This window comes from Electrophorus electricus, chromosome 1 (genome assembly GCF_041902795.1).
Source record: "Electrophorus electricus isolate QZ-2024a chromosome 1, ASM4190279v1, whole genome shotgun sequence".
NCBI lineage: Eukaryota > Metazoa > Chordata > Actinopteri > Gymnotiformes > Gymnotidae > Electrophorus > Electrophorus electricus.
This window is the reverse complement of record NC_137497.1, coordinates 14,870,565-14,884,884: the sequence shown is the minus strand read 5'-3', so window position 1 is coordinate 14,884,884 and position 14,320 is coordinate 14,870,565. Positions and strand designations below refer to the sequence as shown.

At 41.9% G+C, this 14,320-nt stretch overlaps 1 protein-coding gene across 1 annotated transcript; it reads left to right on the top strand.

The window, feature by feature from the left end:
- Nucleotides 1–4,569: 4,569 nt before the first annotated feature.
- Nucleotides 4,570–13,887, top strand: LOC145652015 (uncharacterized). The gene is made up of 4 exons (XM_081701037.1): nucleotides 4,570–6,329; nucleotides 8,425–8,865; nucleotides 10,952–11,392; nucleotides 13,443–13,887. Exons 1-4 carry the CDS (start codon nucleotides 4,570–4,572, stop codon nucleotides 13,885–13,887), a joined length of 3,087 nt encoding a protein of 1,028 aa, XP_081557163.1.
- Nucleotides 13,888–14,320: the final 433 nt, after the last annotated feature.

Sequence of the window (14,320 nt, the reverse complement as noted above, 5' to 3'; positions counted from 1 at the left end):
ACTGTCATCATTCACATACACACATCACATACACTACTGTCATCATTCACATACACACATCACATACACTACTGTCGTCATTCACATACTCACATCACATACACTACTGCCATCATTCACATACTAACATCACATACACTACTGCCATCATTCACATACACACATCACATACACTACTGTCATCATTCACATACATACGTCACATACACTACTGCCATCATTCACATACACACATCACATACACTACTGTCATCATTCACATACATACATCACATACAATACTGTCATCATTCACATACTCACATCACATACACTACTGTCGTCATTCACATACATACGTCACATACACTAATGTCATCATTCACATACTCACATCACATACACTACTGTCGTCATTCACATACATACGTCAAATACACTACTGTCGTCATTCACATACATACATCACATACACTACTGTCATCATTCACATACACACATCACATACACTACTGTCATCATTCACATACTCACATCACATACACTACTGTCATCATTCACATACTCACATCACATACACTACTGTCGTCATTCACATACATACGTCACATACACTAATGTCATCATTCACATACTCACATCACATACACTACTGTCGTCATTCACATACATACGTCACATACACTACTGCCATCATTCACATACTCACATCACATACACTACTGTCGTCATTCACATACATACGTCACATACACTAATGTCATCATTCACATACACACATCACATACACTACTGTCATCATTCACATACACACATCACATACACTACTGTCATCATTCACATACTCACATCACATACACTACTGTCATCATTCACATACTCACATCACATACACTACTGTCGTCATTCACATACATACGTCACATACACTAATGTCATCATTCACATACTCACATCACATACACTACTGTCGTCATTCACATACATACGTCACATACACTACTGCCATCATTCACATACACACATCACATACACTACTGTCGTCATTCATATACATCACATACACTACTGTCATCATTCATATACATCACATACACTACTATCATCATTCACATACTCACATCACATACACTACTGTCGTCATTCATATACGTCACATACACTACTGTCATCATTCACATACTCACATCACATACACTACTGTCATCATTCACATACTCACATCACATACACTACTATCATCATTCACATGCACACACCACATACACTACTGTCATCATTCACATACACATGTCACATACATTACATACACTTCTGTCAGCCTGCAGTTATTAAACAGTCCCTCAGATACTGCACAACATTATAGTTCAGGTAATAATTAAATCTCAAAATTATTGCACAGCTTCAATGTTGTTACACCTGTTAATATAATCACATAGTCTAAAAGAATTGGAGTTTCCTAGATCTAGCTACTTAAATCTTTAATGAAGAAGGCACAAACTATTTTTTTTTAAATAATTCTATTACATACCAGAACTGTGAAGGTTAAACCACGATAGTAGTGAGAAATCTCTCCCCAGCCTAAACGCATCATGTTCATTTATGCTCTTTTCATAACAAATCTCATTCACGGGAGACAAACCAAATAATGGGGGGAGTCCTTCTCTAGTTGACATCCAGCACAGCAGAAACAATACAAACAATAAAGAACAAAATACCTCTTCATTAACACACTGAGCACTGGTAGACACATGACCTCTCCCTGAGTGTTTCAGCACCTCTTCATTAACACACTGAGCACTGGTAGACACGTCACCTCTACCTTAGTGTTTCAGTACCTCTTCATTAACACACTGAGCACTGGTAGACACATGACCTCTCCCTGAGTGTTTCAGCACCTCTTCATTAACACACTGAGCACTGGTAAACACATCACCTCTCCCTGAGTGTTTCAGCACCTCTTCATTAACACACTGAGCACTGGTAGACACGCCACCTCTCCCTGAGTGTTTCAGCACCTCTTCATTAACACACTGAGCACTGGTAGACACATCACCTCTCCCTGAGTGTTTCAGCACCTCTTCATTAACACACTGAGCACTGGTAGACACATCACCTCTCCGTGAGTGTTTTGGCACCTCTTCATTAACACACTGAGCACTGGTAGACCCAACACCTCTCCCTGAGTGTTTCAGCACCTCTTCATTAACACACTGAGCACTGGTAGACACATTACCTCTCCCTTAGTGTTTCAGCACCTCTTCATTAACACACTGAGCACTGGTAGACACATTACCTCTCCCTTAGTGTTTCAGTACCTCTTCATTAACACACTGAGCACTGTTAAACACATCACCTCTCCCTGAGTGTTTCAGCACCTCTTCATTAACACACTGAGCACTGGTAGACACATTACCTCTCCTTTAGTGTTTCATTACCTCTTCATTAACACACTAAACACTGCTAGACACGTCACCTCTCCCTTAGTGTTTCAGTACCGCTTCATTAACACACTAAACACTGCTAGACACGTCACCTCTCCCTGAGTGTTTTAGCACCTCTTCATTAACACACTGAGCACTGGTAGACACATTACCTCTCCCTTAGTGTTTCAGTACCTCTTCATTAACACACTGAGCACTGGTAGACACATCACCTCTCCCTTAGTGTTTCAGTACCTCTTCATTAACACACTGAGCACTGGTAGACACATCACCTCTCCCTGAGTGTTTCAGTACCTCTTCATTAACACACTGAGCACTGGTGGACACATGACCTCTCCCTGAGTGTTTCAGTACCTCTTCATTAACACACTGAGCACTGGTAGACACATCACCTCTCCCTGAGTGTTTCAGTACCTCTTCATTAACACACTGAGCACTGGTAAACACATCACCTCTCCCTTAGTGTTTCAGCACCTCTTCATTAACACACTGAGCACTGGTAGACACGCCACCTCTCCCTGAGTGTTTCAGCACCTCTTCATTAACACACTGAGCACTGGTAGACACATTACCTCTCCCTTAGTGTTTCATTACCTCTTCATTAACACACTAAACACTGCTAGACACGTCACCTCTCCCTGAGTGTTTCAGTACCGCTTCATTAACACACTAAACACTGCTAGACACGTCACCTCTCCCTGAGTGTTTTAGCACCTCTTCATTAACACACTGAGCACTGGTAGACACATTACCTCTCCCTTAGTGTTTCAGTACCTCTTCATTAACACACTGAGCACTGGTAGACACATCACCTCTCCCTTAGTGTTTCAGTACCTCTTCATTAACACACTGAGCACTGGTAGACACATCACCTCTCCTTTAGTGTTTCAGTACCTCTTCATTAACACACTGAGCACTGGTAGACACATTACCTCTCCCTTAGTGTTTCATTACCTCTTCATTAACACACTAAACACTGCTAGACACATCACCTCTCCCTGAGTGTTTCAGTACCGCTTCATTAACACACTGAGGACTGGTAAACACATCACCTCTCCGTGAGTGTTTTGGCACCTCTTCATTAACACACTGAGCACTGGTAGACCCAACACCTCTCCCTGAGTGTTTCAGCACCTCTTCATTAACACACTGAGCACTGGTAGACACATTACCTCTCCCTTAGTGTTTCATTACCTCTTCATTAACACACTAAACACTGCTAGACACGTCACCTCTCCCTGAGTGTTTCAGTACCGCTTCATTAACACACTAAACACTACTAGACACGTCACCTCTCCCTGAGTGTTTTAGCACCTCTTCATTAACACACTGAGCACTGGTAGACACATTACCTCTCCCTGAGTGTTTCAGCACCTCTTCATTAACACACTGAGCACTGGTAGACACAACACCTCTCCCTGAGTGTTTCAGTACCTCTTCATTAACACACTGAGCTCTGGTAGACACATGACCTCTCCCTGAGTGTTTCAGTACCTCTTCATTAACACACTGAGCACTGGTAGACACATCACCTCTCCCTGAGTGTTTCAGTACCTCTTCATTAACACACTGAGCACTGGTAAACACATCACCTCTCCCTGAGTGTTTCAGCACCTCTTCATTAACACACTGAGCACTGGTAGACACGTCACCTCTCCCTTAGTGTTTCAGTACCTCTTCATTAACACACTGAACACTGGTAGACATATATAACCTGTTACAGCTCAGCATACATAAGACAGTTAGTGCATATGTAAAGCCTTGCACACACTCTGTGATTATGAACTAATGGAGGTAGCACTGACCAAAAAGAGAAGGCAAAGCAAAGCTGCAGAAAGTAAGAACTAAGATCCAGCTTGGTTCAGTTAAAGACTCATTGAGCCATTACAGACTGTTCCGTCTCATAACAATAATCAAAACTTTGACTCTCATTTGGAGTCTTTTTGATGTCTCCTTATTTGGTAGTACTACTGATAGTTATTCTACTCTACAGTGGTAAACAAACTTCAGAGAGAACATGATATAAAGTTAACATTTTGAAGCTAAACTAAACAGGCACTTTCCTTATTCACAGGTTATATGAATCACAACTTTTTCTTCCCACTTTTTAACAGGTGGAGGAAAACATGATCTCAGTAGTAGGAGAATGAAAATAAAATATAAGGAAAAATTTGAGAAGTTGTATGAGGAGGCTACAATAGAATGTGATCGTGTGCCTATAAAAGACACTTACACTGAAGTTTACATGATCAAAGGATGCACAGGAGGAGTGAATACAAAGCATGAAGTGAGACAGGTGGAGGACTTTTACCCCAAAACAGAAGAAACACCAATCACACTCAGTGACCTCTTCAAAGTGCAGTCTACTGAAAACAAGCATGGTACTAAAGTCCTGACATTGGGAATAGCTGGAGTGGGAAAAACAGTCTCTGTGCACAAGTTCATTCTTGACTGGGCTGAAGAGAAGTGCAACCAGGACATAGATTTCATCATGTACCTCCCATTTCGAGAGCTGAACTTGGTCAAGGATGAAAAGTACAGCCTCTCAAAACTACTTCTTTACTTCCATCAAGAACTCCATTCTGGAGATGAAAAGGAGATATTAAATGAAAAACTTCGGCTGCTTTTCATACTGGATGGACTGGATGAAAGTAGAATTCCTCTAGATCTTCATCAGAAGAAGGTATCTAATGTGAATGAAAAGACTACTCTTGATAAACTAATAACAAACCTCATAAATGGAGAACTGCTTCCTTCTGCTCTCCTCTGGATCACTTCACGACCTGCAGCAGTCAGTAAGATAAATTACCAATACTTTAACCCTGTTACAGAAATCCGTGGATTCAATGACCCACAGAAGGAGGAGTACTTCAGGAAGAGAATCAGAGATGAAGATCAAGCCACCACAATTCTCTCACACATTAAGACTGCAAGAAGCCTTCATATCTTGTGTCACATACCCGTCTTCTGCAGGATCGCAGCCACCGTGCTTCAGAAAATGCTGAAGGATGGTAAAGACATGAAAAATGCTCCCAAAACTCTGACAGAAGTGTATCTACGTTTCCTGATGTTTCTCACAGAGCAAATGACTGAGAAATACAGCACAAAGCAAAGCACTGACAATACAGTTCCATCCGAGACAAAAAGAGCAGAGGTGCTGGGTATCATGAAGCTTGGCAAGTTAGCTTTTCTTCAGCTCCAAAAAGGACGGCTGCTGTTCTATGAGAAAGATCTGAAAAAATGTGGCATTGATTTCCAAGAGGCTTTAGTGTACTCTGGAATTTGTACACAAATTTTTAAACAGGAGGGGAAGATCTTCAGCTTTGTGCATTTAAGCTTCCAGGAGTTTCTTGCTGCTGTATTTGTGTTCCTAACATTCAGGGATGAAGGCAACCCACTCCTTAAAACCCCACTGGAGAAAATGAAATGGAAGTTAAAACACAGACTGTGTGATCTGCTCAAGACAGCAGTAGATAAAGCCATGAGGAGTGAAAATGGACACCTGGACCTTTTCCTCCGTTTCCTCTTCGGCCTCTCACTGCAGTCCAATCAGAGGATCCTGAAGAGTCTACATCCAGAACTGGACATCAAAGAAGAAAGTTTAGAGGAGACTGTGAAATACATCAAGAAAACCATCAAGAGAACAAAATCCTTTGAAGAGACTATCAATCTATTCCACTGCTTGAGTGAAATGAAAGACAACTCTCTGATAAGTGAAATACAGACCTCCCTGAACTCAGGGGACCTCTCAACACAGACACTCTCATCTGTACAGTGTTCAGCTCTGGTGTTTGTGCTGCTGATGTCAGAGGAGATTCAAGAGAAATTTGAGCTGAAGAAATTAAGGCCATCAGATAAAGGACTGAGGGAATTATTTCCAGTGTTGAAAAACACCAGGCGAGCTCTGTAAGTATCTTTTGGATTAATCATTTTAATTTTTAAAGGTTTTTATTACTGAAGCTCCTTCTGTAACTAATCAAATTATGTGAATGTATTTCTCAGTCAGAACAAACTGAACAATAGTTTTCATTTCCAGTGGTAAAAGGTTGTACTGTAAGTATATTTTGAATGGTAAACTTTGGGGAATGGCTTTTCTGACAGCAACAACATTAAAGAACAGATAAGCCTTTATCTTAAGAGCAGACCAGTGCATTCCAGAATTACTGCAATGTCTTCTTACCAGTTGGAATGCAACACATGACTGTCATTCTGTAATTGAAATGTCACACTGGTCTTGCTGGCAAACACTCAGAAAGCCACACTGAGTCAAGACACAGGAGTGTTCAGCAAGGAGCTCTGTATTTTTTTTAACAGAGACAGAGAATATATATACATTATGTGTGTGTGTGTGTGTGTGTGTGTGTGTCCAGGGATGGTTGGTGCTCTGTGTGTGTGTGTGTGTGTGTGTGCGTGTGTGTGTGTGTGTGTGTGTGTGTGTGTGTGTCCAGGGATGGTTGGTGCTCTGTGTGTGTGTGTGTGTGTGTGTGTGTGTGTGTGTGTGTGTGTGTGTGTGTGTGTGTGTGTTCAGTGATGGTTGGTGCTCTGTGTGTGTGTATGTCCAGTGATGGGTGGTGCTCTGTGTGTGTGTATGTCCAGTGATGGGTGGTGCTCTGTGTGTGTATGTATGTCCAGTGATGGTTGGTGCTCTGTATGTATGTATGTATGTATGTATGTCCAGTGATGGTTGGTGCTGTGTGTGTGTCTGTGTGCGTGTGTGTGTGTGTGTGTGTGTGTGTGTGTGTGTGTGTGTGTGTGTGTGTGTGTGTGTGTGTGTTCAGTGATGGTTGGTGCTCTGTGTGTGTGTATGTCCAGTGATGGGTGGTGCTCTGTGTGTGTGTATGTCCAGTGATGGTTGGTGCTCTGCGTGTGTATGTATGTCCAGTGATGGTTGGTGCTCTGTATGTATGTATGTGTGTGTGTATGTCCAGTGATGGGTGGTGCTCTGTCCTGTCTTAACCTCCTCCCCTTACCCTGCACCCAGTGCAGTAACCCAGGGGTCTGTGGTTCTGATAGAGTAGCTGTGTGTAAACTGGCTGCTGCTTCTTTTTCAGCTTTCCTTTTTCAGGGAACATAGATGAGGGAACAACACTGTGTGTGTTGAAGTCACCACACTAGAGTGGGACAAGAAAGTGAGCATGTACTTAAATGTACTGTAGGTTATGAGATCAAAGAATTTATGAGACAGGTGAGATAAGACAGGTGAGATAAGACAGGTGAGATAAGACAGGTGACTGGAGTACTTCATTGTGAAAAAATTAAATGTATCAGACAAATAAACTCTAGTAACAGCCTAGCAGCACATGTAGCGTAAAGTGAAAACAAAAAACACTGCAAACAACACACCAGCGGTAAACATTTTGAATTTATTTCACCAAGTACAAGTCTATTTATTAGTCCAAACACCATGTAGTAGTAAAGTTTAGCCTGAAATGAGGTGAGGAATTGCTGAAGTACAGAAGAATTATTATTAGATAAAGCATAAAGAAACACTAACCAGGTAGAGAATTATCAATGTAAAGAACCAGACTAACCAAGATTGCAAAAGATAAGGCAATGAACAACACGAACCAAACATACCAAATGACCCAAGCATAACATTGAACACAGCAGAGCAGCAGTAACAGAGAGACAGTACACAGCACACAGCAGAGCAGCAGAAACAGAGAGTCAGTACACAGCACACAGCAGAGCAGCAGTAACGGAGAAGACAGTACACAGCACACAGCAGACCAGCAGTAACAGAAAGACAACACACAACAGAGCAGCAGGAACAGTGAGACAGGACACAGCACACAACAGAGCAGCAGTAACAGAGAGACAGGACACAGCAGAGCAGCAGTAACAGAGAGACAACACACAGCAGAGCAGCAGTAACAGAGAGACAGTACACAGAATATGTGGTGGAGTTTCTGACCTACTGAAGGCTATAATCATCTGTTCCTCATGTCTGTCATTGCAAAAATCTTTAACCCTTTTCGTTGCTTCCCATAATCAATGTTAGTGGTTCAAACGGTTTCCACAGTAAGTGCTCCAACCCAACTGTTGCTCTTCCAGGCACTTGGCTAGGCCTCTCACTGCAGTCCAATCAGAGGATCCTGAAGAGTCTACACCCAGAACTGGACATCAAAGAAGAAAGTTTAGAGGAGACTGTGAAATACATCAAGAAAACCATCAAGAGAACAAAATCCTTTGAAGAGACTATCAATCTATTCCACTGCTTGAGTGAAATGAAAGACAACTCTCTGATAAGTGAAATACAGACCTCCCTGAACTCAGGGGACCTCTCAACACAGACACTCTCATCTGTACAGTGTTCAGCTCTGGTGTTTGTGCTGCTGATGTCAGAGGAGATTCAAGAGAAATTTGAGCTGAAGAAATTAAGGCCATCAGATAAAGGACTGAGGGAATTATTTCCAGTGTTGAAAAACACCAGGCGAGCTCTGTAAGTATCTTTTGGATTAATCATTTTAATTTTTAAAGGTTTTTATTACTGAAGCTCCTTCTGTAACTAATCAAATTATGTGAATGTATTTCTCAGTCAGAACAAACTGAACAATAGTTTTCATTTCCAGTGGTAAAAGGTTGTACTGTAAGTATATTTTGAATGGTAAACTTTGGGGAATGGCTTTTCTGACAGCAACAACATTAAAGAACAGATAAGCCTTTATCTTAAGAGCAGACCAGTGCATTCCAGAATTACTGCAATGTCTTCTTACCAGTTGGAATGCAACACATGACTGTCATTCTGTAATTGAAATGTCACACTGGTCTTGCTGGCAAACACTCAGAAAGCCACACTGAGTCAAGACACAGGAGTGTTCAGCAAGGAGCTCTGTATTTTTTTTAACAGAGACAGAGAATATATATACATTGTGTGTGTGTGTGTGTGTGTGTGTGTGTGTGTGTGTGTGTGTGTGTGTGTGTGTGTGTGTGTGTGTGTGTGTGTGTGTGTCCAGGGATGGTTGGTGCTCTGTGTGTGTGTGTGTGTGTGTGTGTGTGTGTGTGTGTGTGTGTGTGTGTGTGTGTGTGTGTGTGTGTGTTTGTTCAGTGATGGTTGGTGCTCTGTGTGTGTGTATGTCCAGTGATGGGTGGTGCTCTGTGTGTGTGTATGTCCAGTGATGGGTGGTGCTCTGTGTGTGTATGTATGTCCAGTGATGGTTGGTGCTCTGTATGTATGTATGTATGTATGTATGTCCAGTGATGGTTGGTGCTGTGTGTGTGTGTCTGTGTGCGCGTGTGTGTGTGTGTGTGTGTGTGTGTGTGTGTGTGTGTGTGTGTGTGTGTGTGTTCAGTGATGGTTGGTGCTCTGTGTGTGTGTATGTCCAGTGATGGGTGGTGCTCTGTGTGTGTGTATGTCCAGTGATGGTTGGTGCTCTGCGTGTGTATGTATGTCCAGTGATGGTTGGTGCTCTGTATGTATGTATGTGTGTATGTATGTCCAGTGATGGTTGGTGCTCTGTATGTATGTGTGTGTGTATGTATGTCCAGTGATGGGTGGTGCTCTGTCCTGTCTTAACCTCCTCCCCTTACCCTGCACCCAGTGCAGTAACCCAGGGGTCTGTGGTTCTGATAGAGTAGCTGTGTGTAAACTGGCTGCTGCTTCTTTTTCAGCTTTCCTTTTTCAGGGAACATAGATGAGGGAACAACACTGTGTGTGTTGAAGTCACCACACTAGAGTGGGACAAGAAAGTGAGCATGTACTTAAATGTACTGTAGGTTATGAGATCAAAGAATTTATGAGACAGGTGAGATAAGACAGGTGAGATAAGACAGGTGAGATAAGACAGGTGACTGGAGTACTTCATTGTGAAAAAATTAAATGTATCAGACAAATAAACTCTAGTAACAGCCTAGCAGCACATGTAGCGTAAAGTGAAAACAAAAAACACTGCAAACAACACACCAGCGGTAAAAATTTTGAATTTATTTCACCAAGTACAAGTCTATTTATTAGTCCAAACACCATGTAGTAGTAAAGTTTAGCCTGAAATGAGGTGAGGAATTGCTGAAGTACAGAAGAATTATTATTAGATAAAGCATAAAGAAACACTAACCAGGTAGAGAATTATCAATGTAAAGAACCAGACTAACCAAGATTGCAAAAGATAAGGCAATGAACAACACGAACCAAACATACCAAATGACCCAAGCATAACATTGAACACAGCAGAGCAGCAGTAACAGAGAGACAGTACACAGCACACAGCAGAGCAGCAGAAACAGAGAGTCAGTACACAGCACACAGCAGAGCAGCAGTAACGGAGAGACAGTACACAGCACACAGCAGACCAGCAGTAACAGAAAGACAACACACAACAGAGCAGCAGGAACAGTGAGACAGGACACAGCACACAACAGAGCAGCAGTAACAGAGAGACAGGACACAGCAGAGCAGCAGTAACAGAGAGACAGTACACAGAATATGTGGTGGAGTTTCTGACCTACTGAAGGCTATAATCATCTGTTCCTCATGTCTGTCATTGCAAAAATCTTTAACCCTTTTCGTTGCTTCCCATAATCAATGTTAGTGGTTCAAACGGTTTCCACAGTAAGTGCTCCAACCCAACTGTTGCTCTTCCAGGCACTTGGCTAGGCCTCTCACTGCAGTCCAATCAGAGGATCCTGAAGAGTCTACACCCAGAACTGGACATCAAAGAAGAAAGTTTAGAGGAGACTGTGAAATACATCAAGAAAACCATCAAGAGAACAAAATCCTTTGAAGAGACTATCAATCTATTCCACTGCTTGAGTGAAATGAAAGACAACTCTCTGATAAGTGAAATACAGACCTCCCTGAACTCAGGGGACCTCTCAACACAGACACTCTCATCTGTACAGTGTTCAGCTCTGGTGTTTGTGCTGCTGATGTCAGAGGAGATTCAAGAGAAATTTGAGCTGAAGAAATTAAGGCCATCAGATAAAGGACTGAGGGAATTATTTCCAGTGTTGAAAAACACCAGGCGAGCTCTGTAAGTATCTTTTGGATTAATCATTTTAATTTTTAAAGGTTTTTATTACTGAAGCTCCTTCTGTAACTAATCAAATTATGTGAATGTATTTCTCAGTCAGAACAAACTGAACAATAGTTTTCATTTCCAGTGGTAAAAGGTTGTACTGTAAGTATATTTTGAATGGTAAACTTTGGGGAATGGCTTTTCTGACAGCAACAACATTAAAGAACAGATAAGCCTTTATCTTAAGAGCAGACCAGTGCATTCCAGAATTACTGCAATGTCTTCTTACCAGTTGGAATGCAACACATGACTGTCATTCTGTAATTGAAATGTCACACTGGTCTTGCTGGCAAACACTCAGAAAGCCACACTGAGTCAAGACACAGGAGTGTTCAGCAAGGAGCTCTGTATTTTTTTTAACAGAGACAGAGAATATATATACATTATGTGTGTGTGTGTGTGTGTGTGTGTGTGTGTGTGTGTGTGTGTGTGTGCGTGTGTGTGTGTGTGTGTGTGTGTGTGTGTGTGTGTGTCCAGGGATGGTTGGTGCTCTGTGTGTGTGTGTGTGTGTGTGTGTGTGTGTGTGTGTGTGTGTGTGTGTGTGTGTTTGTTCAGTGATGGTTGGTGCTCTGTGTGTGTGTATGTATGTATGTATGTCCAGTGATGGTTGGTGCTGTGTGTGTGTGTCTGTGTGCGTGTGTGTGTGTGTGTGTGTGTGTGTGTGTGTGTGTGTGTGTGTGTGTGTGTGTGTGTGTGTGTGTGTGTGTGTGTGTGTGTGTGTTCAGTGATGGTTGGTGCTCTGTGTGTGTGTATGTCCAGTGATGGTTGGTGCTCTGCGTGTGTATGTATGTCCAGTGATGGTTGGTGCTCTGTATGTATGTATGTGTGTATGTATGTCCAGTGATGCTTGGTGCTCTGTATGTATGTGTGTGTGTATGTATGTCCAGTGATGGTTGGTGCTCTGTATGTATGTGTGTGTGTATGTATGTCCAGTGATGGGTGGTGCTCTGTATGTATGTATGTATGTATGTATGTCCAGTGATGGGTGGTGCTCTGTCCTGTCTTAACCTCCTCCCCTTACCCTGCACCCAGTGCAGTAACCCAGGGGTCTCTGGTTCTGATAGAGTAGCTGTGTGTAAACTGGCTGCTGCTTCTTTTTCAGCTTTCCTTTTTCAGGGAACATAGATGAGGGAACAACACTGTGTGTGTTGAAGTCACCACACTAGAGTGGGACAAGAAAGTGAGCATGTACTTAATTGTACTGTAGGTTATGAGATCAAAGAATTTATGAGACAGGTGAGATAAGACAGGTGAGATAAGACAGGTGACTGGAGTACTTCATTGTGAAAAAATTAAATGTATCAGACAAATAAACTCTAGTAACAGCCTAGCAGCACATGTAGCGTAAAGTGAAAACAAAAAACACTGCAAACAACACACCAGCGGTAAAAATTTTGAATTTATTTCACCAAGTACAAGTCTATTTATTAGTCCAAACACCATGTAGTAGTAAAGTTTAGCCTGAAATGAGGTGAGGAATTGCTGAAGTACAGAAGAATTATTATTAGATAAAGCATAAAGAAACACTAACCAGGTAGAGAATTATCAATGTAAAGAACCAGACTAACCAAGATTGCAAAAGATAAGGCAATGAACAACACGAACCAAACATACCAAATGACCCAAGCATAACATTGAACACAGCAGAGCAGCAGTAACAGAGAGACAGTACACAGCACACAGCAGAGCAGCAGAAACAGAGAGTCAGTACACAGCACACAGCAGAGCAGCAGTAACGGAGAGACAGTACACAGCACACAGCAGACCAGCAGTAACAGAAAGACAACACACAACAGAGCAGCAGGAACAGTGAGACAGGACACAGCACACAACAGAGCAGCAGTAACAGAGAGACAGGACACAGCAGAGCAGCAGTAACAGAGAGACAGTACACAGAATATGTGGTGGAGTTTCTGACCTACTGAAGGCTATAATCATCTGTTCCTCATGTCTGTCATTGCAAAAATCTTTAACCCTTTTCGTTGCTTCCCATAATCAATGTTAGTGGTTCAAACGGTTTCCACAGTAAGTGCTCCAACCCAACTGTTGCTCTTCCAGGCACTTGGCTAGGCCTCTCACTGCAGTCCAATCAGAGGATCCTGAAGAGTCTACACCCAGAACTGGACATCAAAGAAGAAAGTTTAGAGGAGACTGTGAAATACATCAAGAAAACCATCAAGAGAACAAAATCCTTTGAAGAGACTATCAATCTATTCCACTGCTTGAGTGAAATGAAAGACAACTCTCTGATAAGTGAAATACAGACCTCCCTGAACTCAGGGGACCTCTCAACACAGACACTCTCATCTGTACAGTGTTCAGCTCTGGTGTTTGTGCTGCTGATGTCAGAGGAGATTCAAGAGAAATTTGAGCTGAAGAAATTAAGGCCATCAGATAAAGGACTGAGGGAATTATTTCCAGTGTTGAAAAACACCAGGCGAGCTCTGTAAGTATCTTTTGGATTAATCATTTTAATTTTTAAAGGTTTTTATTACTGAAGCTCCTTCTGTAACTAATCAAATTATGTGAATGTATTTCTCAGTCAGAACAAACTGAACAATAGTTTTCATTTCCAGTGGTAAAAGGTTGTACTGTAAGTATATTTTGAATGGTAAACTTTGGGGAATGGCTTTTCTGACAGCAACAACATTAAAGAACAGATAAGCCTTTATCTTAAGAGCAGACCAGTGCATTCCAGAATTACTGCAATGTCTTCTTACCAGTTGGAATGCAACACATGACTGTCATTCTGTAATTGAAATGTCACACTGGTCTTGCTGGCAAACACTCAGAAAGCCACACTGAGTCAAGACACAGGAGTGTTCAGCAAGGAGCTCTGTATTTTTTTTAACAGAGACAGAGAATATATATACATTATGTGTG

Coding starts and splice junctions, on each gene's coding strand:
- LOC145652015 (XM_081701037.1), top strand. CDS start 4,570: ATGAAAATAAAATATAAGGAAAAATTTGAGAAGTTGTATGAGGAGGCT. Junction 6,330..8,424: donor AAAAACACCAGGCGAGCTCT/GTAAGTATCTTT, acceptor AATCAATGTTAG/TGGTTCAAACGGTTTCCACA. Junction 8,866..10,951: donor AAAAACACCAGGCGAGCTCT/GTAAGTATCTTT, acceptor AATCAATGTTAG/TGGTTCAAACGGTTTCCACA.